Source organism: Lemur catta, chromosome 15, assembly GCF_020740605.2.
Source record: "Lemur catta isolate mLemCat1 chromosome 15, mLemCat1.pri, whole genome shotgun sequence".
In the NCBI taxonomy this organism is placed as follows: Eukaryota; Metazoa; Chordata; class Mammalia; order Primates; family Lemuridae; genus Lemur; species Lemur catta.
This window is the reverse complement of record NC_059142.1, coordinates 23820043-23842960: the sequence shown is the minus strand read 5'-3', so window position 1 is coordinate 23842960 and position 22918 is coordinate 23820043. Positions and strand designations below refer to the sequence as shown.

Below are 22918 nucleotides of genomic sequence, written 5' to 3'. Positions count from 1 at the left end.
GCATTGTTAAAATGGAACATTCTCTTGTTGCATATAAGTACATTGTTGTCTCAACATCAAGCTGGGACTCAGATTTCTTACCTATTCTTGTTAAACTGGATTGCAAAGTCTGTCATATGCTGCAGAGCTTTGTTGGTGAAGTTCATTTCCATATAGATGTGTCCTTGGCGGTGAGTAAATGTTCCTGAAATCTCTAAGCCTTTAGCCTTTACTGCAGGTAGCCAGACCTGAAACACAATATAAATCTCAGTAGAACCAGATAAGATTTATCTCAATGCTATTTATTTTTTAACAAATAAAGATGAAATTAAGGTTTCACTTTAGGCAATTATGGTGATTTTTATGCTATAAATGTCAAGTTAATGCAAAAGGCTCTGGATAAAGTCTTTTTGAATTCTGAGATCATCCTCAATTATTTAAGAACCAAAAAACAGTCTACAGGCAACCTTGGCTGCTTCTCCATCTTCTGTTCAATTTGGTCATTTTGCTGCTTTTCAATACTGCTACCAGATGTATATGTGTGTGTGTATACATATATATGCACACGTGTGTGTATACACACATACATACACACACACACACACACACACACACACACACAGAAAAGAGAAATCCCAATGAGTATAATATGTTTTTCTGTTAGTTTTGGTAGAACGTTTAAAGAGAAGAAACTGAATCCACTAATGAAAACAGCATGCTTGTTATCTTTGAAGACTTTTTCATCATTATCATCCAAAGCTATTATCAGTAATCGCCTTAAGGGCATGGACCATGTTTAATGTATATTTTTATCTCCTGCTATAATTTCTGGTAAATAGTAAATATTCATATGTTGCTTAAATATTGTGAATGCCTATTTTCTCTATCTAATTCATTACCCACTCCTGGTCCCAGAACCTTTGATACTCCTGGCCTATACCAGTGGGAGGGGGGGAATCAGGAAATTCATGAACTGTTATGACCACCTAAGACAGAATACCAAAGAGTCTGTGGGTGGTAAATAATCATGATAATATACTCAGCCACACTAAAAGAGTGGGGCAAGGACTAGGGAGTAACCTAAATGTCCACCAACAGATGAATAATTATAGGTATATGCATGATCTTTCCTTTTTCTTTTGAAAGGACATATGAGAAAGTTAACAGTGGCTATATATGAGGAAGTAGGGACAGGGAGAAATAATTTTCCAGCTTATATTCATATATTATTTAAATTTGTATGTATTACTTTTATGTTAGTAAATGAGTACATCAGATAATCTTTTAAGTAATAATTAAAACTCTGCGAGGATAATATTCAACATAGTAAACCTTATAACAAAGCTATTGAGTTGTGCCAAAACACTATGGCTCAGTTTTGAATCATATTTTTGGTTATTCTATGCAATGACTGTATGCACACAGTTATGACTCCTAGAATGGACAACTGGTCTACATTTCTATAGCAGAGATCCCCTATAAGTTGTTGGATCAGCAGGCAGAGAATTCTGGAAGCAACCAGGAATGTTGGTCCTCAGAAAGGCAAGGTTATATGAAGACTAGCCTATCCTGGATGGCACTTTTCCCAAAGGCTTAAATGAACTTCCTTAACAGTGAGTTTCTCCTCCGAAATTTCAATCTGAGTGATATCAAGCAAGGCTGAGACAAGAAGAGCCTCAGTGACACAAATCTAAGTCAGAACTCTAAAGGTACAATACAATCCATAAAAACAAAATTTGAGCAAAGGCACTCTAGAGTCCATATGTAATACCTATGGGGAAAGGGGAATGGAAGGAATGAAGTGAAAATGTTACTTCTCTTTACTGTATTTTTTCTGGAATACAGGTGTACTGTATACCAGATTTTTAGTAAATTAACTTCAATGTTGACAAATGAGAATATTTCTAAACATGAAAACAAAACTCAAATACTTAATATTTCCAATTTTAAGTCTAATTATAAAAATGTCTAACAAGGATGCTATTGATGCTTCCTATTGCTAAGTTTGAAACCACCTTTCCTCTACCTCTTAAATCCTCCAGAACAAGGGCCCAAACCTTGGATATATTACCAGTGGAAGTAATACAAATGTTAGAAGTGAAAAGATTTGGGTCCTGTCCATTAGGAAAGAAAGTATTGCTATGCTAACTCTTTACTTACAGCCTTAGGAGCCACATATCCACCAGGAGCCATGCCTATCCCTGTGGACAGTTCAAACAGGTCATTCAGACCACTGCTGACCACAGCAGGAGTAGGTGAAGGAGCAAAGGTTGCAGGCACTGATGATGGGATGAAGGATTGTCCCACCTGTGGGGGGAGGAGGCGGAGAGATCAGGAAGAGCAGATTAATAGTCCTTAAAATGTTGCTATATATTTTAGTGCTATTGATAAATCAATAAGAAAACACCATAATTAGATTCTTAGGAGTTGAATGGTATATTCTTTCTTTTTTAATCAGCACAGTTATTTTTTCATTACTGATAAGATACATACACTCAAGAGAGAGTACTCAGTAGGATATAGGAACACAGTAATCCAAGATTTTGTGTGTTTGTTTCCAATTTTAGCTTCCATGATTCTGTGCAAAAGGCCTATAGATACCCTAACAAAGGGGGGGCGTTTGTTTCTATAGAAAGAGGGAGAGGCATCCAACTTAAATAGCAGTTCCATTTCCACTCCAGTTCAGCAAAGTCTTATTTCCCCATTTAGGCATTAATAGCTAATAGGAAGCTCTCCTAGGGAGATGGATATTCACACCCCCCAAACTAACTCGTTTATGAGGAGAGTCTCACTCTGAGTCCACCTGACTCTCTTAAGTTCTTTCTAGATGACAGCAGGAATAAGAGCATTCTCTAGTCAGGATGGGAGGTTCCATGTCCTTTAGCTTTTTAATGTCAGAAAGACAAAGATCTCTATAGGCTCCAGAGTACTAATCCCTAAAGATGTCCCTAACACCACATGTGGTGCATGACCCCAAAGATTCCAAGTAACCCTATACTATTTTCTACTCCTCATATACTGTAATAGAGGTTTTGGTGTACAGTTCTAGATAGCAGCAGTGGCTGGTCTGATAATGTGTACATAGGAAAGGCATCAAACAGGGGGCAGCGCTTCCCATGGTGAAAAAAATGGATGGCACTTACTGCCGGACTTCCTCCAATGCCCCCGCCAAGGTCACTGCCAAGCTGAAAGAGAGAAAGAAGAGAGAGGAGAGAGAGGTAGAGTTCATTTAGCTAAGTACTAGATGCCCATATAGAACCTGTAAATTGTTCTACCAAGTTGCTGGAAATACATGCCATTCAAGTTGTCTCTCAAAGCCTAAAGAAATTCTAGATTGCAAAGAAATGTGTATAAGGGGAACCAAGTGGTAGCAGTGATGGTGTATGGGTTTTGAGAAAACTTGGAAAGAAGATGGAGCTGGGACATCTCTGGGATGTTCCAGATTCAATCTTTCCACTGGGTTACACAGGCACAAACCCAAACAAGATTTAAAGAGTTTGCATATTCTAAGAAGCTCTATCCCCAAGCAGCAATGTTTTCAATATATTTTATTTTTTCTTTAAAAGAAATTTAATGGGGGGGGGGAGGCAAAGGCAAAGAAAAACTAAAACGTACCTTGACCTACAAAGCCTGCTGCCCTACTGAAAGGTGGGAACCAAACTAGCATGAACTGCAATTTTAAGCTTCAAAAATTACAGGTGAAGCAAAAGTGATTTTTAGAGTTTAGAACATTCCTAAGAAAGAAAACAGCTGGGATAGAAACATATCCTACCTGGGGAGGAAGTAGGGAGGCATGCAATGCTTCGAATCTCTCTCACAGCATTATCACTAAGGAGAAATACTGTGATTTATTTGGAGTAGATCATTTAAAAGGATGCTAAGCATTAGAGAATCTGACTAAATGAATTAGCTAGTTGATAGGAAAATAATTCCACATGGTCTTAGTCCTGCTTTTTTTCTCAGGGTCCTAAGACCCTGCTTGAATCATCAAATGCTATGTCTGCTCTAAAAACACTTTCCTTTATTGTCTATAAAAACTTGGAGATATAATTCACCCTGAAGTCAGTCTTCCATGACAAAAACATTAAAGAAGAGCTGAAGTTGAAAACAGCTAGCATGTAAGAAATGTCAAACACATATAAACACAACTAATGGCACTGTTTAAAAAGCAAAAATTACTTTTATTGGCCTACAGTTCCACATTTTCTTCTTCCCTAGTTCTCACTATGCATCTAAAACACCTCCCTGAATCATCAAATGCCATGTCTGCTCTAAAATCACTTTCCTTTGTTGTCTATAAAAACTTGGAGATTGCTGTAGTTGTGTTAAAAGACAAAATTATACTACATCTTTAGGATTTGAGAAAGGATTTATTTATCTTCTCAATGAACAGATAGTAGTATATAAAACGGCATTTCTAAAATTTAAAAATCAATCTTAAATATTCAAAAATACCACAAAAGTCTACTTAAACATGACAGAAAATAACCCTGGCAGGTGCTTCATAACTGGCATCAGCAAACATGCTCTGCACAAACTACAAGGCACTCCAAACCACAGAGCCAACATTTTCAGAATCAGTTTCTTGAAGACTAATGACTGGACATGGGATGAAAATCACATACTTAAATAAAAAGGTCATCCCAACCAAGAATTTGAATAACTGGAAAAGTGTAAAAGCAAATAGAAAAGATTACACATCTGCTTTCTCTCTGGTTTTATAATGGCACACATCTGCAGCATGACATCTGAAAAGCATGAAATTCCTTTTATTCAAACAAACACTTATATAACATTTACTGAATGCAAGGCATTACAGGAGACGTAAAGATGCCAAATAATGAGGAGACTATATAGATAAATAAGAATCAGGCTTTGCAAACTGGCAGGAGAAATCAAACATGAATGCAAAACATACAGAATATACTAAAGCAAAAAAGGGAAGTTCTGAAGGGAAGAATCTCCTTTTGGCTAAAAGATAATAAAGAGAAGCTTCAAGGAGGTGGTAGTGTGGGATTATAATGGGAAAAAATATAAAAAGCAAAAATGGGGCAAGCTCATTTCTCAGATAGCATGAACAAAGGCTGAGAAAGCAGGAATGAAAGCCTGATCAAGAAGAATGAGTGCTCTAATTAGACTGGAGACCAGTGTAGATATGTTAAAAAAAAAAAAAATACTCATGTGAAACAAGTTTGCAAACAACAGTTTGATTATAGGAGGTTCTTCAATTTTCCCTTCATAAGAACCTAGAGGTTTCTTAGACTAATCCTAAACTTTCTAAGACAAATAACTATTTCAATTATGTTCCAGTAACTATGATTTCAACCTTGGATACCTAATGTAATCAATCAATGGGGAGGAGTGTTTTAAAATATACTGATACCTGAGTCTCACCCCAAGAGATAGCAATTTAATTGTTCTGAGGTATAGGCTGGGCATCACAATTTTGAAAAGCTCCCCTAATTGATTCTAATGTACAGACAAGGTTGAAAACATTGAGTCAGAGAATGAATTATGTTGGAGTCAGACAAGATTTATCTGTGCAGAAATGACTTTGGAGCTTACTTCTGAATAAAAAGAATTTGAACAGAGAGAAAAACCCTTTCTAACCAAGGAAAGGAAAGGCTAAATACAAAAGCCATGGAAGGGGCTCTACAAAACACCTAATTTATCCTGATACTTTGATGTGGTTTTATCACTTTCTGTTGGGCTTACCCCTTCTCCTAACCATTTCCTCCCTTCTGGCCAGGCTTACAATCCCAGCTTAAAAGAGACAGAATTCCTAATGGACCTGGTTGGCACTCAATGGAAGACAAGTAAAAACACATTGGAAAGGAAACAGCAGTTTTACCAAATATGCTAAATTCAATAAAAAGCATTGAGAAAAGATACTCACTGGTGGTGCTTAGACCAAAGGAAATGAAGCTCATGTATACCCCTTATTTTCTTAGATTTCATTCTTTTCATCTTTGAATATTGTGTGAATACTATCTTAGCAATGATATAAGTGTTCACCTAACTGTGTTATGTCCAGAAAGCAAAGGGAAAGGACAATTTCAATACTGTGTGTTTTCTAACTAGCAAGACTATTGCTTATTCAGACTTTATTCAGCATCTTTCCTCTTAACTGAAAAAGATTCCAAAGGAGGTGATCCTCTTCTCTGAAAACAGGGCAAGGTGACAGCACGATGATGGGTGTGAGTGACTAATAGGGAGATGTCAGCAAGGATGGAAGCCAATTACCCAGTTAGTGGCTTCTCCTATCTACAAGTGACAAGCAGGATAAGGCAGATATTAATCAGGTGGGAAGGAGGGAGAGAAGGAAGGGAGGGAGGAAGGCTGGAAAGCTAAACAAATACCCAGGAAAGTTGTTGTATATCAGCCTGTACTAGACATTAACCATTTCAGTTCTGCTGCTAGCATTTTTGGGAGTCAGGTTCATCTGTTTGGAAAAACTCCAAGCCCATACTTATCAGAGTACAAAATCAATCAACCTAGGACTTGTAAAATTCAGAGTGATATCTGTTATCCAGGGAGTTGGTGGGAGTCAGGAGTGAAAAGGAATAGGATGTAAGATTAGATTACATCCTAATCTTAGGTGTCCAGACACTGTGTTTTAAGTGTCTCTTGGAGGTGTCCACTTCCCATTGTTCCCAGGATTGCCTTACTGAGGCTGCCATTTTCTCCATGAAGAAAATAATGTCAACTATAGGCCAACTAAATCAGGATACAGGAGGATAGAGGAAAAGTTCCAATTTCTGGAAAAGAATTATTTCAAATGCTGAAAATTGAGCAGAATTTTCTTAAAGGGCTATAGCTAATATCCAAGTCCAAATTTTCTGATAGTGGTAGAGTTCCCACAGTTTCCAATCATAGTAGTCCCCAACCACAGTAGCTGTAGTATTAAATGGCACTGAAAATAATACTAATATTTGGCTATGGCCAAAGAGTGGACACTTTACTATGTCTGAAGTAATGCTGACTGGGACTCAGTTTATGGTGAATGACACAATAAAGTGTTGTTTAATGCATTATTAATTCAGTAACTGGATGGAAAGCAGTGATTTTTGTGGTGACTTATTGTAACTTATAGGCTAAACGGGTTTTAGCATGAGCTCTGCAGCAGAGCAGGTAGAGCCAAAAGTTCCAGAGCTGAGGCTATATATAGGCTCTACTTCAGCTACAGATACCAAAAGGAAACATTCTCACCCAATGGCAATATGCTGTAATAGCAGAAATACAGAAAGAGAACTCAAGACGGAGGTTCTGTAAGGGAACAAGTCTGCCTGACTTCAAGAAAGAAAAGAAAAACAATTTTTTATAAAGAAATATCAACTGAGATAACCACTGAGCAGACCAAAAAAAAAAAAATCACACAAATTATCACAATGACTGATCTGGGTTAGCCCCTTTATAGTATGTCTGATCAGTCCAAAGTACATCTATTTGCTTCTAAAACTATGGAGCTGTCTAGATATCTGAAGACATTCTCTTAATTGGAGGTACAGATCATAATCTCTATGCTCTTGTCTAGAGCTATCATTTCTTTTATTTAATGCTTTCCAGAACTAATTGAATTGAAGGGAATCTAAGGAATGTTCCAAGTCATATAGCTTACCAATAGCTTTGTTATTTGGGAGTCAATAGAATGATGCAAAACTGGTACACAATGATTTCCATCACAAACAATACAACTTACTGTTGTTAAAATCCTACTGGTGTCAAAAACATCAATCTGTGTTTTTTTTCAATCAGGGTTTAAATTATAGAAGGCACACAGTATCTTAGAGGTAAAAATATAGTTTTCAGCTAAGCTGCAAACTTTAATTTGATCTTCAAAAAGCTATTCAAAAAAGACATCATAAAATGTAACTAATCAAATTGGCAAAAGACTCTGTAACCATGCAAAAGCTATTAAACTGATGGCTGAGCATAGACTTGATATGGAATAGCATAAATGAGTTGGAAAAAAAAAAAACCATCGGAAGATTCCTTAACTTGAAGGGAAAAAAGGCTTCCATCAGCAAAAAGTAGGAGGATGTAACAGAATACTTCCTGATGTGGGACAAAAAGGCCTTAGAATGGCCACCATGGGTCTCTCAGGTCAGACAAGTCAACAGTCAATGTTGAACACAGTGAACATCCACAGGAGAACCTCTGCATCTTGCCTCACTTTCCTTCACAGCATTTGCTACCTCATTATATTCATATTTATCATTTGTCTTTTCCCACTAGAATGTAAGCTTATAAGAACTCTGTTTCATTCACAACTATATGCCTAACACGTAGAATACAGCCTGACATACATAAGCACTGAAATATTTACTTATTGAATGAATAAATGTTCTACTAATCATATAAGTAGGGCTACTGGCAATATTTCTCAGGGGGCAATTTTGAAATCAATCACTTTATTGGAGAAAATTCTCACCAAAAAGACAGAAGCCTGACAAAACTGTTTACCAACTGGCCTAGAGCACAGTATCTGCATCAACATTCCCAACACGTATGAATAGAACCAACTGGGGGAAAAAAAATGAACCCCCTCCCACACACCCAGGCCAAAACCCTTTCTAGAGAGGACAACTATTATTTGAGTGGTTTTGATAGCAAATTTTCAGGAGAAGAATGCCTACACATCATTTAATTGCCCAGAATGTACGAGTGCTTTATCATAGCTCACGGCCAAACAGATGGGAAGATAAGATTTTAGGCTCTACTTAAAGGAGAATAAGATGAATAATCTTTGCTCCTTTTACTGGAAGAAAGGTGCATGAACTTACTCAGTCTCTCTTTTCATGAATGAATACACTTCTACAGTTCTTCTCAAACTTTCATGTGCCTCCTAGGGACATAGTAGCCCCAGCTCATACACATAGGGCACCTGGGAAGTACAGCATGGAGAGGCCCAGGGCAAGCAAGCCATGTGTTCTGTCTTAAACAGTGGTGCAATTTTACATTCTAGGCCATAACACACTGGTGTTTATTCTGTGTTTACATTACTTACCATCAAGTAAGACTGACACTGCAAGACAATGAGTCATGTTTATCTTGCAGCTTCAAATGCACCTTGTACTCTCCTGTGTACCCCAGTTTGAGAAGGGCCAAAGTTAGGTGAAACTGGGCTCTATTCTAGAAGGTGACAATAACAAACTGGAGGAATCACAGGATAGTGGAAAGTGTATAACCTTTGAAGTTTTGAAGTCCTAGGTTTAAATCCCAACTCTGTGACTAATTGTTATGTGACCTTCAGTTTTCTGTAAAATGGAGCCCAATATCAACTATCTTGGTGAGTTTTTTTTTTCTATGTGAAAATTTTTTTTTATTCTTATTTCAGCATATTGTGGGGGTACAAATGTTTAGGTTACACATATATTGCCCTTGCTCCCCCGCTCCCCTGAGTCAGAGCTTCAAACGTGTCCATCCCCTAGACAGTGTTCATTGCACTCATTATGTATGTCTATACCCATCCCCTCCCCCACCCACATCTAATTATAAAGGTTCTAGCACAGAAATTGGCACTCAAAAATTATTTAATTATTCCCAAAACTGCCTGAGTCCAGCCTTGACTAAACCTATGCATTGATAAAAAAAATAGTGGTTACAGAAGCTATGCTGAAAAATTTACTGGGCAAAATTGGGCAACAACTTAGATCTCTTCACACAATGCAAACTCTAAAAACTAAGCTCTTAAATCACTGTGAAGCTCCTCCGAAGTAAGAAATATGAAGATGCAAAACTAGTATATATGATGCACTTCCTGTAGGCTAAGAAAACTCAAAACTATAATAAATAGCTCATGACTAAAATATCTGGAAGATAAAAACCTGCAAGAAACAGAGCGGGAGGTTTTGAAAATCATACACTGGGAGCCAGCAAAAGGCAGTTTCTCCTATATTCTACTCCACTCCAGCTGGGCACACAGAGGACATTTCTCCAGTATGAAATCCTTCATCAGTATAGGAAAAGGGCACTCTGGATAATGCTTCCTTTCCATTTTTGATACACAATAACACCATTTATCCAAAAGAATAATGCACAGCATCTTGCATGAACGGAAGGCTGTAATTTAGCCAAGGCCTCTGCTGACAGACAAGGCCACTTCTTTACTAGAAGTAAAGGCAACAAGTAATTGAGATTCAATTACTACTTCAGCGATCCTCACAGATGTCAGACTCGTGAGCACCTAACACGTATGCAAGACTTAGTTATACACATGGGCATCAGGTCACCTCCCACATTATACCAAACCAGAAGGATTTGCACTGTGAGAAAAATTACACTACCTAGAACCTTAGTAAAGCGTCAGAGGCATAAAAAGAAACCAAACCCCTCTGCCCCCTCTGCAACATATAGGGCTTCTGAAAGAAACAAAAAAAGTCCAAATAACTACTATTGCAAGCTTATACCTAAATAGTATACTATCATGTTCTACATGTAGAACACATTAAACACATAAGTTACATTACTTGAATTCACTCCACATCAAGGCAACAGTCAAGTTTATTCTAACAGACAGAAGAAACTATCTGTAGAGTACAAGTAAAAGAGAATATGCTGAAGGGCAAGCAAAAAATAAGGACCGGTATGTTCCAATAAGGCGAATAAAAAGAGACAGGAAATCCACTTGATTCAAGCCCTGTGATGAAGAGGCATTCCATCTTTAAATCTCTGTCTAAATCAATGATTTCCAAAGGTAACTGCCTCCTTTAAAAAGCATACAAGAATCAATCATCTGGGAGGCACAGCAAGAGCCCCACCCCACTCCTCTTTAAGAATCACAGATATTACAAGTCACCATTATTGAGGGAAGAAGGCTGAAGCCTTCAGGTATGTTATGGCAAATAATAATAATAAATTGATAAAAATTTCCAGAATACGATGGCTTTAGAAAAAGGTCACAATTCACTAAATCTCAAAAGTTCACAAGTGTGATAAAAAAAGATGAAATAGCACAAGATCTAATACGGCAGAAACACCAGGCTATGAAAAAAGAATAAAAACATCTTCTGATGACTATCAAGTTTTAAGTCAGAGGAACAGAAAATGGTTAGACAGTCCAAAATATAAAATGTCCTCAATTTTCAGTATCCAATTATGGAAAGTAAGCAAGGGTAAAAAAAGATCCCAGGACTGAGCAACTACATCTAAATTGGTCAAATTCATCTGGCAGCTAACTTCTGACAGGGTGGATCACCTGACAGAAAATCACAATGAAAAAAATATCCTGAGTTGGGAAGAATAAAGGTAAAGTCAGAGATGTCTGTTTTTGTAGGAGGGGCCAAAGAGGCTCTCCAGAATATAATTCTTTTGTGGAAGTTACTGTCTTGGCTTAGAGATCAGCTTTTAACATCTCTTCTTAACTCCATCTAGAATTTCATTTGGCTCAATGTTCTCAACCCCAGCTGCAAAATTAATGTAACCTGGGTAACATTTTAAAAATAGGTCTAGGTCCTGCCTCCCAGAAGTTTTGTTTAACTGCTCTTGGACCCAAGTACTGACAGTACTTTTTTAATGGTACTAATATGGGACCAATTTTGCAGCTAGAGTTGAGAACCATAGAGGTTAGTAGCTGCCAGGCAATATTTCATTAGCAGCACACCACTGACCTCTATGGGTGAGGTTCTCTTAGAAACCCTGCAGTCTAGAGGCCTGGTTGACAGCCTTTCTGAAAGGATCACTAAACTAACCTAAATGCTGTTGCCAAACAACCACACAATTCTAACACTGGCCATATTTTGAATAGGTGTTTGGGTCAAATTCTACCATTCCTAGCAACACTATTCTTCCTAGAGGGCAAAAGAAAGAGCTTTAACAAAATAATTTCACAAGTTTCTTGCCCTCCCTCAACTAATGTGAGGTAGTGGAGGAACCCTCCTTCCAGGATTGTGTTTACTACTACTGAAGTCAAGACAAAAAGGCATCTGAGTAGCTAGGCAGCTATGCTTGAAAGACCAAACTGAAGTGGTTCACAATGGTCACAGATATTCTAAGTCCTTACTATGCAAAATGTGGTCCCATGGACCAGTAGCTTCAGCATCACCTGGGAGCCTGTTAGAAACGCAGACTCCCAGGTCCCACCCCAGACCAACTAAATCAATATCTCTTGTACAAGATCTCTAGGAGATTCACATGCATATTATAGTTTGTTGTGAGAAGTGCTACTTTAAGACAAGGATGCATTCAAGAAATGGCACTATCTATATAGATTAAGTGACAACACTGAGGATTATTTTCCTCCTTAAATTAGATAATTTAACAATGACAGCACTTTAAAAGTGGCATAGCCCATTGCTGCCTTAGAAACTCATCTTCTACACAGCCAGATTTAGGTCTTCCTTGTCATGTTCTCGTAAAAGGAATCTTGGTTCTCTGAGTGAATATATATTTAACCACATATAGATCCAAAGCAAAAATAAGGGCTTTTATTCCTTCTCATTTTGATTTCTGGGATTATTTATGTCTCAGAATAAACTGAAGAAAACTGTACTGTAAACACTTTCTGGGGGTTATAACACCAAGGATATCATTTTAAATCCCAAAGTAAGGAAAAGCTAAAATTTAGAATTATACAACAACATGATTGGGCCTACCTAGCAAAGCCTGTATAATATTTAGAAATACAACTAGAAAAACAACTTACTTCCTCTCCCAAAAAATCAATATCCTTCACAGAAAAAGAAAAAGGGAAAAGGTCCATGTGTGACTTTGGCTACTATTAAATATAATCCAAGCAAGTTCTAACAACTTTTCTATCTGAAGCAAAACTTGTCAGAATTCTAATAGATGACTGGATACCCATGTAAAACATAAAGACAAAATTCACTGGTTTTGCGGTCGGCAAAAGCTAACAAATTCAAGTGTAAATAACATCTTTTTGTTTCTATGCTAAAGTGGATCAAGAAACAAGAGTGTAGAATTCTGGGCCTGTCAACATCAAAATGCAGGGCCTCTTTCTCCCCTCCATCCCTCAAATTTAGCTTCTTTTTCACTCTTAGGTTCAATGAGTCTACCATGTAGTAAGCCACCAGGGAAAGCAGTAAGTAGGGTTGTTATGGCATAAACTTGAGACAGCTGCAATATTTAACTTGTGGTTGATGTGTCAATAGAATAAGAAGAGCTATTTTAATTTTATAAGGGACTTTTGGGAGCCTCTGTGGATATTTAAATATTCATTTGTCAGTCTCGGGAGTCAATAAGGAGGCTATACAGCAATGCAGAATGATCATATGAGGAAGCTATTCTGCTTATACAATCAGTAAACCCCATTCATTAAAGATACGAATATGTAAAGTATTTGCTTATATTCCCAAGAAAGACAATAGGAATGCTCACTTGTGTCAATATAAGCTGGAGTCCACAGCTTGGTCAATGTATAGGTTCTCAAAGCAGTGACTTTCTATTAGTAAAATGTACAACCCACATATGACTGCAACCTTATTTCCTTAGACTCTCTGCCAGCAAAAAGGTAAATGTACCTGCACTGGCTGGCATAAACCCCAGACACACTACTGTTCATAAAGTATATGAAGTAGAAAGCAAGGTTGTTTTGTTTGTATCATCTGTGAGGACATATAGTTTTATATCTATGATATCTGCCTTCCAGTGATGTTGGGATGTAAGTCATTCTTGAGCACCTTTATAGTTATCAGGTTGACAAACATCTCATTTGCAAGTGTCTAGCTCAAAGAGCCTCTAATTCCATCACAGTCAAGTACCTAGTTTGCAGGGAGTCATGTGATGAGACCTGTTATTTCTGGCCTTCTCTCCACAGATTGATGGTCATCCTTAATATTTTTCATTTATCTTGTACAGCAACAAAAAATAATCTTGGTTCCCACTGCTGGCACATATCACAGATATTCTGGACTTTGGAGCCTTTTAGTGTTAGAATCCTGGAAGCTAATTAAATTGGAAGTATAACAGGGTAGAACAGGTGAGGAGGAAGGGGAAAAAAGAACCAATCAAACAGTCCAACTGTAACAAAGGTACATTTTGTACAAAAATGGCTCAAATGGCTGCCTCAAAACCTTTCAGAATTAGGGCATAAGTCAATAAAATTTAAAAAGGCAAAGGCTGAAAGCTTCAAAATAGGATGATCTGTACAAGACCTCTTTAATGCTGTTCAGGTCAAAAAGAGAATTGGAGGGGGTATCCAGAGTTAAGGAGCAGCAGCAATAATGAACTCTGGAAAGGATAATAAACACTAAGGTTGCTAAACAATAGACTGGTTAAATATCAAAAGCTCTATTTAGAGGTAAGAAAATAAAATAATCCCATATGCTTGCAGATATACCCTATTACCGATGATCAACAGTATTACAATTAACTTTCTAAAGACAAATAATCCTGTCCTTTATGAAAGGACATTACTGCTCAAAATCAAGGAAAGGTCTAGTTCTACAAAGCTGAATAATTTAAAGTTCTCCAGCATACGAAGAACTAAAAATAAACCAAAAGGAAAGGGGCGGAAAGATACTTACCAGACTATCTAGTCCTCCTCCCAAGAGATCCACTGCTCCCATCTGCATGGAGGATACCTGTGGCACATTGACTGGGGGACCGAGGTCAAGGTTTAAAAGATCCCCAAGAAGGTCACCTTGAGAGGGGATAACCTGAGGCTGTTCCAGGTTGGTTGCAGTAGTGGTACCAACAGGGCTGTCACCTGCATCAGTGCTGTTGTCACATGGACACAAAGAAGAGAAAAGACAAAAGTCAGTTTCACCTATGATATAACAATAAGGCAACAAATGGATGTCAAACATATAACTATGAATATAAAACACAAGAGGAAAAAATCCTCTTATTTTATAACCATTTGTGCATGTTCATGAAGAGATCATAGCAATTCTTGTTCTCATCAAAACACAGTTGTTAAAACGAAAACAAATTATATTACGTAACCTCATCAGTCAGTCAATTTTAATTGAGTATCTATGAGGCAACACTGTAAGGAGCATTCCATGGTTCTCTGTAGAAACCATAAGGGGAAATATACAATTCCTACCCTCAAATAACTTATGCGATTCCTACCCTCAAATAACTTATGCACTAACAAAAAAGATCAGCATTTATAAAATGACTGAAAAGCAAGTTTACTCTGTAACAGTAGAAGCAAGTATTGTGCATCTGCATACTAACAGGGTATGGGAGAGAAGGAAAACAAAACCGGAGGTGCTGATTCTAAGAGCTTCTCAGAATGGTCTTATGAGACCTCCAAAGAGGGGGGATAGCTTCTGCAAAGGCACAGAAATGAATAATTTGACTTTAGGGGTAGCAAAAAAGTTATACTGGCAAGAATAGAGATTGTGAATGGTACGATTTGGGGAAAGAGAGGATCAGGGAAGAGGAACTTTGAACCTCAGTCTGGAGAGCTAATTTTTGATATGCTAGGAAATACAGAATCACTTATTTCTTGAACAAAGAACAAAAACTAAAAATAACATTAGAGGACCATTATTCTAGCAGCTGTGTGTATAATGGACTGAAATTGGGAGAATGGACATGAAGATCAGCTAAGAGTAATGTAAACTGCTAACTATCATCAACTATATATATGTAATAATAAAAGCCCAATAAGCTGTAAAAACAAAAACAAAGTGGTGAGTTCCAAAAGATATTAAAAGGACTGGCAGGAGCAATGATGATCTTTTCCATAAGTGGTGCTGGGTCAACTAGATGCTAGCTGTATGGGAAAAAAATGAACCTTGACCCCTATACCTCACAACATAAAGAAAAATTGAGAAAATCAGACATAAATGTGAAGGGTAAAACCTAGTTGAAAACCTAGAATAGCATCTTTACAACTTTGGAGTAGATAACAGTTTCAACAAAAGGCACTAACCATGAAAGAAAAAAATTGATAAATTGAACTTCATTAAAATTAAGAACATTAGAATTAAGAATGTCATAAGAGACATGGGAGAAGGTATCTTATGACATATGCCATTTAGAAAATGTGACAGAACACATGGATTCATCAGTATGTCTAAACAGAAGATAGAATAGGTATCAATGCATGTATTTTTCTTATGAGAAGATAAAGTGAGTTAGATGAATAGAAGTAAATGATCCTGTAGATTCTACAAGTTAAGAACATGATATATCATTAGGGTAAATTCTTCCGAAACAGAAAATACAAGAAATATGAAAGCATTTCCCATTGTGAACTCATGGGAAATAACTACATAATGGTCATCAAAGCAATATTTTTAAAAGGTTGAGATTTACCAAATTAGACAATTGTTTACCACCTCACACCCATAGAGCAGCTGACAAGTACGAGCACAGTAATACCCAAGTAAAAAGCACTTCTCTCTTTCCCAAGTGATTTTAAAAGACCTAGTGAAGTAAGAATTTTTAAATCTCTAGAAGAGGCAGAATAAGGTTTTAAAGTGTTCATTTCATATCACTTAACCTTATGCTGCAGAAGAGAGCTAGGCAATGTCAATACAATTATAGACATGCCATTTGCAGCAATGTATCATTCCTATTTGTCTCAAACGGGATTTTCCCTATATTTGTACTTCCCTTTAAAAACACAAAACATGTACAGATGGACTAAAGGAGGTTATCCAAAAAGGAACCACATAAGGAATTGTGAGGTTAACAAATTAAAGGTTATTACTCAGGTAAAGATCTTATGTTAAGAGACTGTGTTTCTTTTTGTTTAAATGCTGTTTCTTTTCTTGTGTTTAAGAAAGGGTTGTTTCTGTTTATTGATTTGTTTCATTTTTTCCCTCTCATTTGAGGAACAAAAGTTATCAGGAGAAAAGGCTAGATTAAATGGTACATAAAGATGGTTACAGAGGCAAGTTACAACAGAAAATCCATATCTATATCAAAACTTGAAGCAAAGCATGAGAGAAATTCTTAGAAGTTAAATAGTTGTATCTACAAAATGTTGAACATGCTTGCCTACAAGAAGAAACACCCTAACTTATTATAAGGCCTAATCCTTATGAAACCATACCTCTTTTGGGTTAAAATCACAGTACCTGCCCTAAAACCAAAAATTCAATTAAAGGCTACAAAAGATTAGTAATCATTTTCTTGGGTGCTGCCCTTTCCTTTCTGTTTGGTTATGCCCACAGTCTGTTTAAATAGAGCCCAAAATACTGACTACACCAATTTGTAAAGCAATAAATCCTACACTCTGGCCACTCACGAACCACACAAACAATAATACACATTAAATAATGGTACAATTGAAGCCCAACTATTCTAACTACTCTGAGGGCAAATTCTGCTTAGACTTTAAGGTTTATTATGCTCGATGAAGGAATCAGATTTTGAAAGACTCTCAAATACCCATTTTAGGAGTTTTATTAGAGTATTTCTCCCTAATTAAAATTTTAAGATAGCTACAAAGCAAGAGCTCCATGTTATCTGAGAGCCTGTTTATAACCACTTCCTTACTGATATGATCAATATAATTGGGTAAAAACTTTGTCCATACAGAATTTAGGCTGTTTTTATAAAATAATCCTGTAAATATTATTTCATTAATAGCTTTACAGAATAAGAGAAGTTAGTAACTGCTAACTTTATCCATAAGCCTCAACCAGAGCTACGGTAAAGCATAAAGACAGCTAAACGTACATATAGGCTTTTTCCCAAGTTTTCAATTCTGAGAATTTTCTAGCCTCCTCTACTGGAAACTTAAGCACCTTTCAGACTTTATCAATTTAGAAGGTCTTATTCACCGAAATTTTCTAAAAATTATATTGCTAGATTGGAATACAGAGGAGCCTTTCAGCCTTTGTATGTGTATTCAGATGGAGCTCTCAGGAAAATACAGTATTAATAGTAAGTAGGTTTGTAAAACGCACAGCAAGTTCTTTTCCAGGCTATAAAAGCATGAAGAAGACCAACTCTAAACAAAGAGTCAAACCTAGTTCACGCCTGCTTACCTTCCATGATGAATTGGCAAGTGTTTGCGATGGATTCCATGACTTCCTTCTACAAAAGCATTGGGCGGCTTATGGTACACAGAGGCCAAAGAACCAATGTGGCAGATTAGCTCATCCAGCAGAGTTGGCTCAATAAGGTCTGTCTCCTCAGAGATCAGTGGCTTCTCAGACAAGACTACTTCTTTGGCCGTGACAGGGTCAGTTGAGAGAAGGCGCCAATAAATATAGCCCCGGTCTCGAAGGTCAGGATTATCAGAATCCTAATGAAAAGGCAAAAGCAAGAAAGGTTTAAATGGAACAGTTCTCTACACAGAAATCCAAACTGCTGGATTTATTATCAAGCCAATGCTATAGTGATTCATGCAGATAGGCTATTAAGAAGGTATTTCATTTAGACTCAGTATGGTTTTTTTTTGAGACAATGTCTCGCTCTGTTGCCCAGGCTAGAGTGAGTGCCGTGGCGTCAGCTTTGCTCACAGCAACCTCAATCTCCTGGGCTTAAGCGATCCTACTGCCTCAGCCTCCCGAGTAGCTGGGACTACAGGCATGCGCCACCATGCCCGGCTAATTTTTTTTTTTCTATATGTATTTTTAGTTGTCCAGATAATTTGTTTCTATTTTTTAGTAGAGACGGGGTCTTGCTCTTGCTCAGGCTGGTCTCGAACTCCTGACCTCGAGCAATCCACCCACCTCGGCCTCCCAGAGTGCTAGGATTACAGGCGTGAGCCACTGTGCCCGGCCTCAATATAGTTTTTATGGTCATAATTCTATGATGTCTAATGTTTCAAGGAATTTAAATATAAATTGAGATGGGTTGCTCCTAAGACTCAAATTCAAAGTAAAGTTAGGAAAAGGAAAATAAAGTTTCATCTGGCAAAAGTTAACTGGTTGAGATAGCCTTGGGGCATAAAAATCATATTTTTAAAATCTGCTATAAATATTAGTGAGATTATTCATAAGATGCTATCTCTCATATATATTTCACCCATACTTTCTTTCTTCTCCTATAGAGACAATGACTAGGCCCTGGAAATAAAGAGATAACAACACATAGTGCCGAGCTTTAAGGAGCTCACAGAATATTAACTATTCCAATATAGAATGAGAGGTACTATTATCTAAATAAGCAAAAGCTATTAAAGAGAGCACATAACTAAGTGCTTCCAAAAGGGGTGACACTTGAATTTAGTGGTCTTGTTTTTTGTCGTGGTGGTTTTTAAATAATTTTATAGATGCTCACGGCTAAAAAAAAAAATTATTACCAACACCACATCACAATTTTTAAGCGTGTAATTTAAAAAGAAATCTCTGCCTATTAGCCAACTCTTCCCCATCTCAACTCCCCATCCCCCAAATAGCCATAAGTAACAGTGTGGTATTTATCTGTCCAAATACCCCTCCAACACGCATACATTTATTTTATACGAAACCAGTCTCATATGATATGGCTTTCTATATTGACACACATAGCTGCAGTTTTCCACTGTAATGCCTTTATTTAATACTAGCCCCCACTGATGAACATTTAGATTGTTGCCTCTTTCACCCTGCCTTCCTACCTTCTATTTATTATTTTTGTGATCATTACAAAGTGGTGATAAATATCCTGGTACCTCTTAGAGTATGTCTATATAATAGCATTTACTTATGCACAAGTTGTTCTAATGGCATCTTAGTAAGGCAACAATAAGTTTCTGTTTCAATTTATGTTATTTAAAATTCATACACAATCAAAAATATTTTCTCAGCCTGAGTAAACATAGTGAGACTCCAACTCTGCAGAAAATAAAAAAATTAGCCAGGTGCTGTGGTGTGCACCTGTAATCCCACTGGGGAAGCTGAGGCAGGAGGACTGCTTGAGTCCAGGAGTTTGAGGTTGCAATGAGCTATGATGACACCACTACACTCTAGCCTGGGCAACAGAATGAGATCCTGCCCTGATTAAAACAAAAAGAAATTTTTTAATTTAAATTAGGATAATTGGGGGGCTTCTACATGAGTTTCTAAGTGAACAGATGAATTGGTTCATGATTTAGCCACTTAAGGTGCTTATCATTCAGCTCAATATTAGCAGTCATCCTGATGGTTTTGACTACATAGTTTTAAATGAGTTTTCTTAGTTTTCTTACATTGTTTAATTTGCACTCATAATGGATTGCTGGTTAAAGACTAAAAGCATAATGAACCCTGCAATACAGCAAATTAACAGCATTAAAATGGAAAACTTAAAGATAATCTTTATCACATTCATAGGTTGCACTATCCTTCTTATTACATATATAAGGAGATAGATAGATAGATATCATAGCAAAATGTCTCTACTATTTGAAATGCCTGGGTTAAAAAACAGTAATAATCATATACAATTTAGTTGATTCTGTTTTGATTTGTGGGGGATAAGAAATAATTTGTTCTTAAGTGTTTATAAATAACAGCCTAAACCTCCTCACTTAGATCTTCATTTGAAAACAAAGTTTGAACATTATAAAACAAAAACAATTTGATTTTTTAAAAGAGCAGAATACAAGTTTCTCAAAATATTAGGTCAGGAAAACAACACCCCTCCCCCACATTTTTTGATACACAAATTAAAAGTTTAAAATTTTAACCTATATATTCAGTCCCCAAAGCACATGTCATTTAGAATTTGTAGACAAATTACTTTTTATTACATGATTAAAATAAACACTGCATTTGTCTTATTAACTCAGAAATTTCAGTATGTCTTTATGAACTAGTAATATTATTAAAGGTATTAAACTTTATACTACGTGATATAATAATATACTCATTAAAAATACTTTTTACTTAAAATTATTTCTCTCATATAAAGCAAATACTTAACCAAATAACCAAAAAGGAAAATTCCTATAGGAGTTCACAAAATTATATATGTCTGTGAAAAAAGTTTGAGAGTTCCCCACAAATTCAAAATGCTGCAATAGGGTAAACTGCTAAAGATAGTGACTGGATCAAAAGGTATGCACACTGTAAATCTAAATAGACACTGACTTAAAAAATATAGTCTTATGAGAAATGAATGCAAATTTCCCAAGACAGAAAGAGTAGGGATGGGTCTCCTAATGCTCAAACCCTATTGTTATGAAGGAGGATTTGTCGGGCCTACTGTAAGCTGGCCTTCACTGCCTCACTATTCACATAGAGCCATAAGAAGTCAGGCCCAGTCAAGACCAGAACCTTTTTATCATCTTAAGTTGCCATTAAATGTTTGGTGACACAAAAAGTTTGGTTTTGGATCTACTGTACTGCTAGCCCCACAGGCCCTCCTCAGGGGAGGGGCTTCCAAAACAATCCTTTCCAGGCAAGCTTTAAAACAGTAATTCTTAAACTATAACATGCATCACCATTTTTAACACACCAGGAAAGCCACTGAAAGTGCAGAACCTAGCTGGGCTCGGTGGCTCATGCCTGTAATTCCAGTACCCTGGGAGGCTGGAGGATTGCTTGAGGCCAGGAGTTTGAGGCCAGCTAGAGCAAGAGTGAGACCACATCTCTACAAATAAAAAAAATTAGCCAGGCATGGTGGCACATGCCTGTAGTTCCAGCTACTACTCGGGAGGCTGAGGTGGGAGGATCACTTCAGCCCAGGAATTTGAGGCTGCAGTGAGCTATGTTCATGCCACTGTACTTCTGCCTAGGCAACAGAGCAAAACCTCAACTCTAAAAGAAAGAAGAAGAAGAAGAAAAAGAAAGTGCAGAATCCAAGGGCAATAATAACAAAGATTCTGTTTCATTATGTCAGAAATAGAGCCTAAGAATTAGTATTTTTAACAAGTAGCCCAGGTCATTTTGATGATGGTGGTCCCTAGTTCCTGGGTAGAAAAACCAAGATGAAGACTTCTCTTCCATGTACTACAAAGGATAATTACTAAAGTTTAGACACTTCTGTGTGTATTTTTTACTAATTACTTTACATTGGTAAGAAACTATCACGACAAAAAAGACAAATCTTTGAAATGAAGCCTTGAATTCAAGGGTTGGGTTTTTTCCCCCTAACTAATGATATCTGTAATTGTACTACCATTTTATTTAAAATTGAAAGCACTAAAATTTCACATACACTTCACTTAATTCTAAGCACAGGTAAAGAATAGTATTAATTAACTCAAGAGAAAACAAAAGCATTGTGAAAGAGAAATTTGCTCAACTGTGTCCTTAATCAATGGAAATGGCAGAAACAGAACCTCACAACTCAATTCAAATTTACAGAATTTGGTGGACCACAATGCCCTTAACTTAAATTGGTCCTCACCAGGTATAAATACTAGGTTCTTATTTCACAGACTTGAGGAAAAAAAGAGAAAACTTCCAGAGGAAAAGACTTACATAAGTGTGCTCATTCTTTTATAACTCCTCAGACCTTAACGAGGTTTAATAAAACAGAAAAGGCAAGCCTAGAGAAATTGCTTATTAATTATTTATAGCCAAATATGAAATAATTATCCACAAAGATCCTAAAACTAGGAAAAACATATATACATACTGAGGTATGCACAATAGTGCTTCAGACAGGGAATGTGTATTCTCCAAGTCATTTTAACTTTTAAACTAGACAAGCAGCATAGCATGGTGGATAAGAACATGGACCCTGGAGCCAGACTACCTGGGTTTGAGCCCTAGCTCTGCCCCATACTAATTGGACCTCTCTGTGTCTTTGAGTTTCCTCATCTATAAAACAGGAACTATAACAATACCAACCTTTACTGAGATTAAGGGAGTTAATACCCTGTTCTATTCTAGAAAAAGATTTAGCAAAGCCTATGAAAATGCATCTAAGGCTAGAAAGCAAGAATTAAAACTAGAGCTAGCAGCTCACGCCTGTAATCTCAGCACTTTGGGAGGCCAAGGTGGGAGGACTACTTGAGGCCAGGAGTTGGAGACCAGCCTGGTCAACATAGCGAGACCCTATCTCTACAAAAACAAATAAAACACAAAAATTAGTTGGGCGAGGTGGCTCACGCCTGTAGTCCCAGATACTCAGAGAGCTAAAGTGGGAGGATCATTTA

At 37.0% G+C, this 22918-nt stretch overlaps 1 protein-coding gene across 5 annotated transcripts in view; it reads right to left on the bottom strand.

The window, feature by feature from the left end:
- The window catches only part of AP2B1 (adaptor related protein complex 2 subunit beta 1), a 115493-nt gene that overhangs the window by 47581 nt on the left and 44994 nt on the right, over positions 1-22918 (bottom strand). For 4 of the 5 annotated variants that reach the window (XM_045525501.1, XM_045525502.1, XM_045525503.1 and 1 more), the window contains exons 13-17: positions 17892-18151; positions 14463-14655; positions 3123-3164; positions 2140-2286; positions 82-227 (exon numbers count right to left, since the gene is read on the bottom strand). In XM_045525501.1, the coding sequence (XP_045381457.1) occupies positions 82-227; positions 2140-2286; positions 3123-3164; positions 14463-14655; positions 17892-18151 (788 nt within the window). The remainder of the gene's footprint in view (positions 1-81; positions 228-2139; positions 2287-3122; positions 3165-14462; positions 14656-17891; positions 18152-22918) is intronic. The other variant, XM_045525505.1, reaches the window with a different exon arrangement.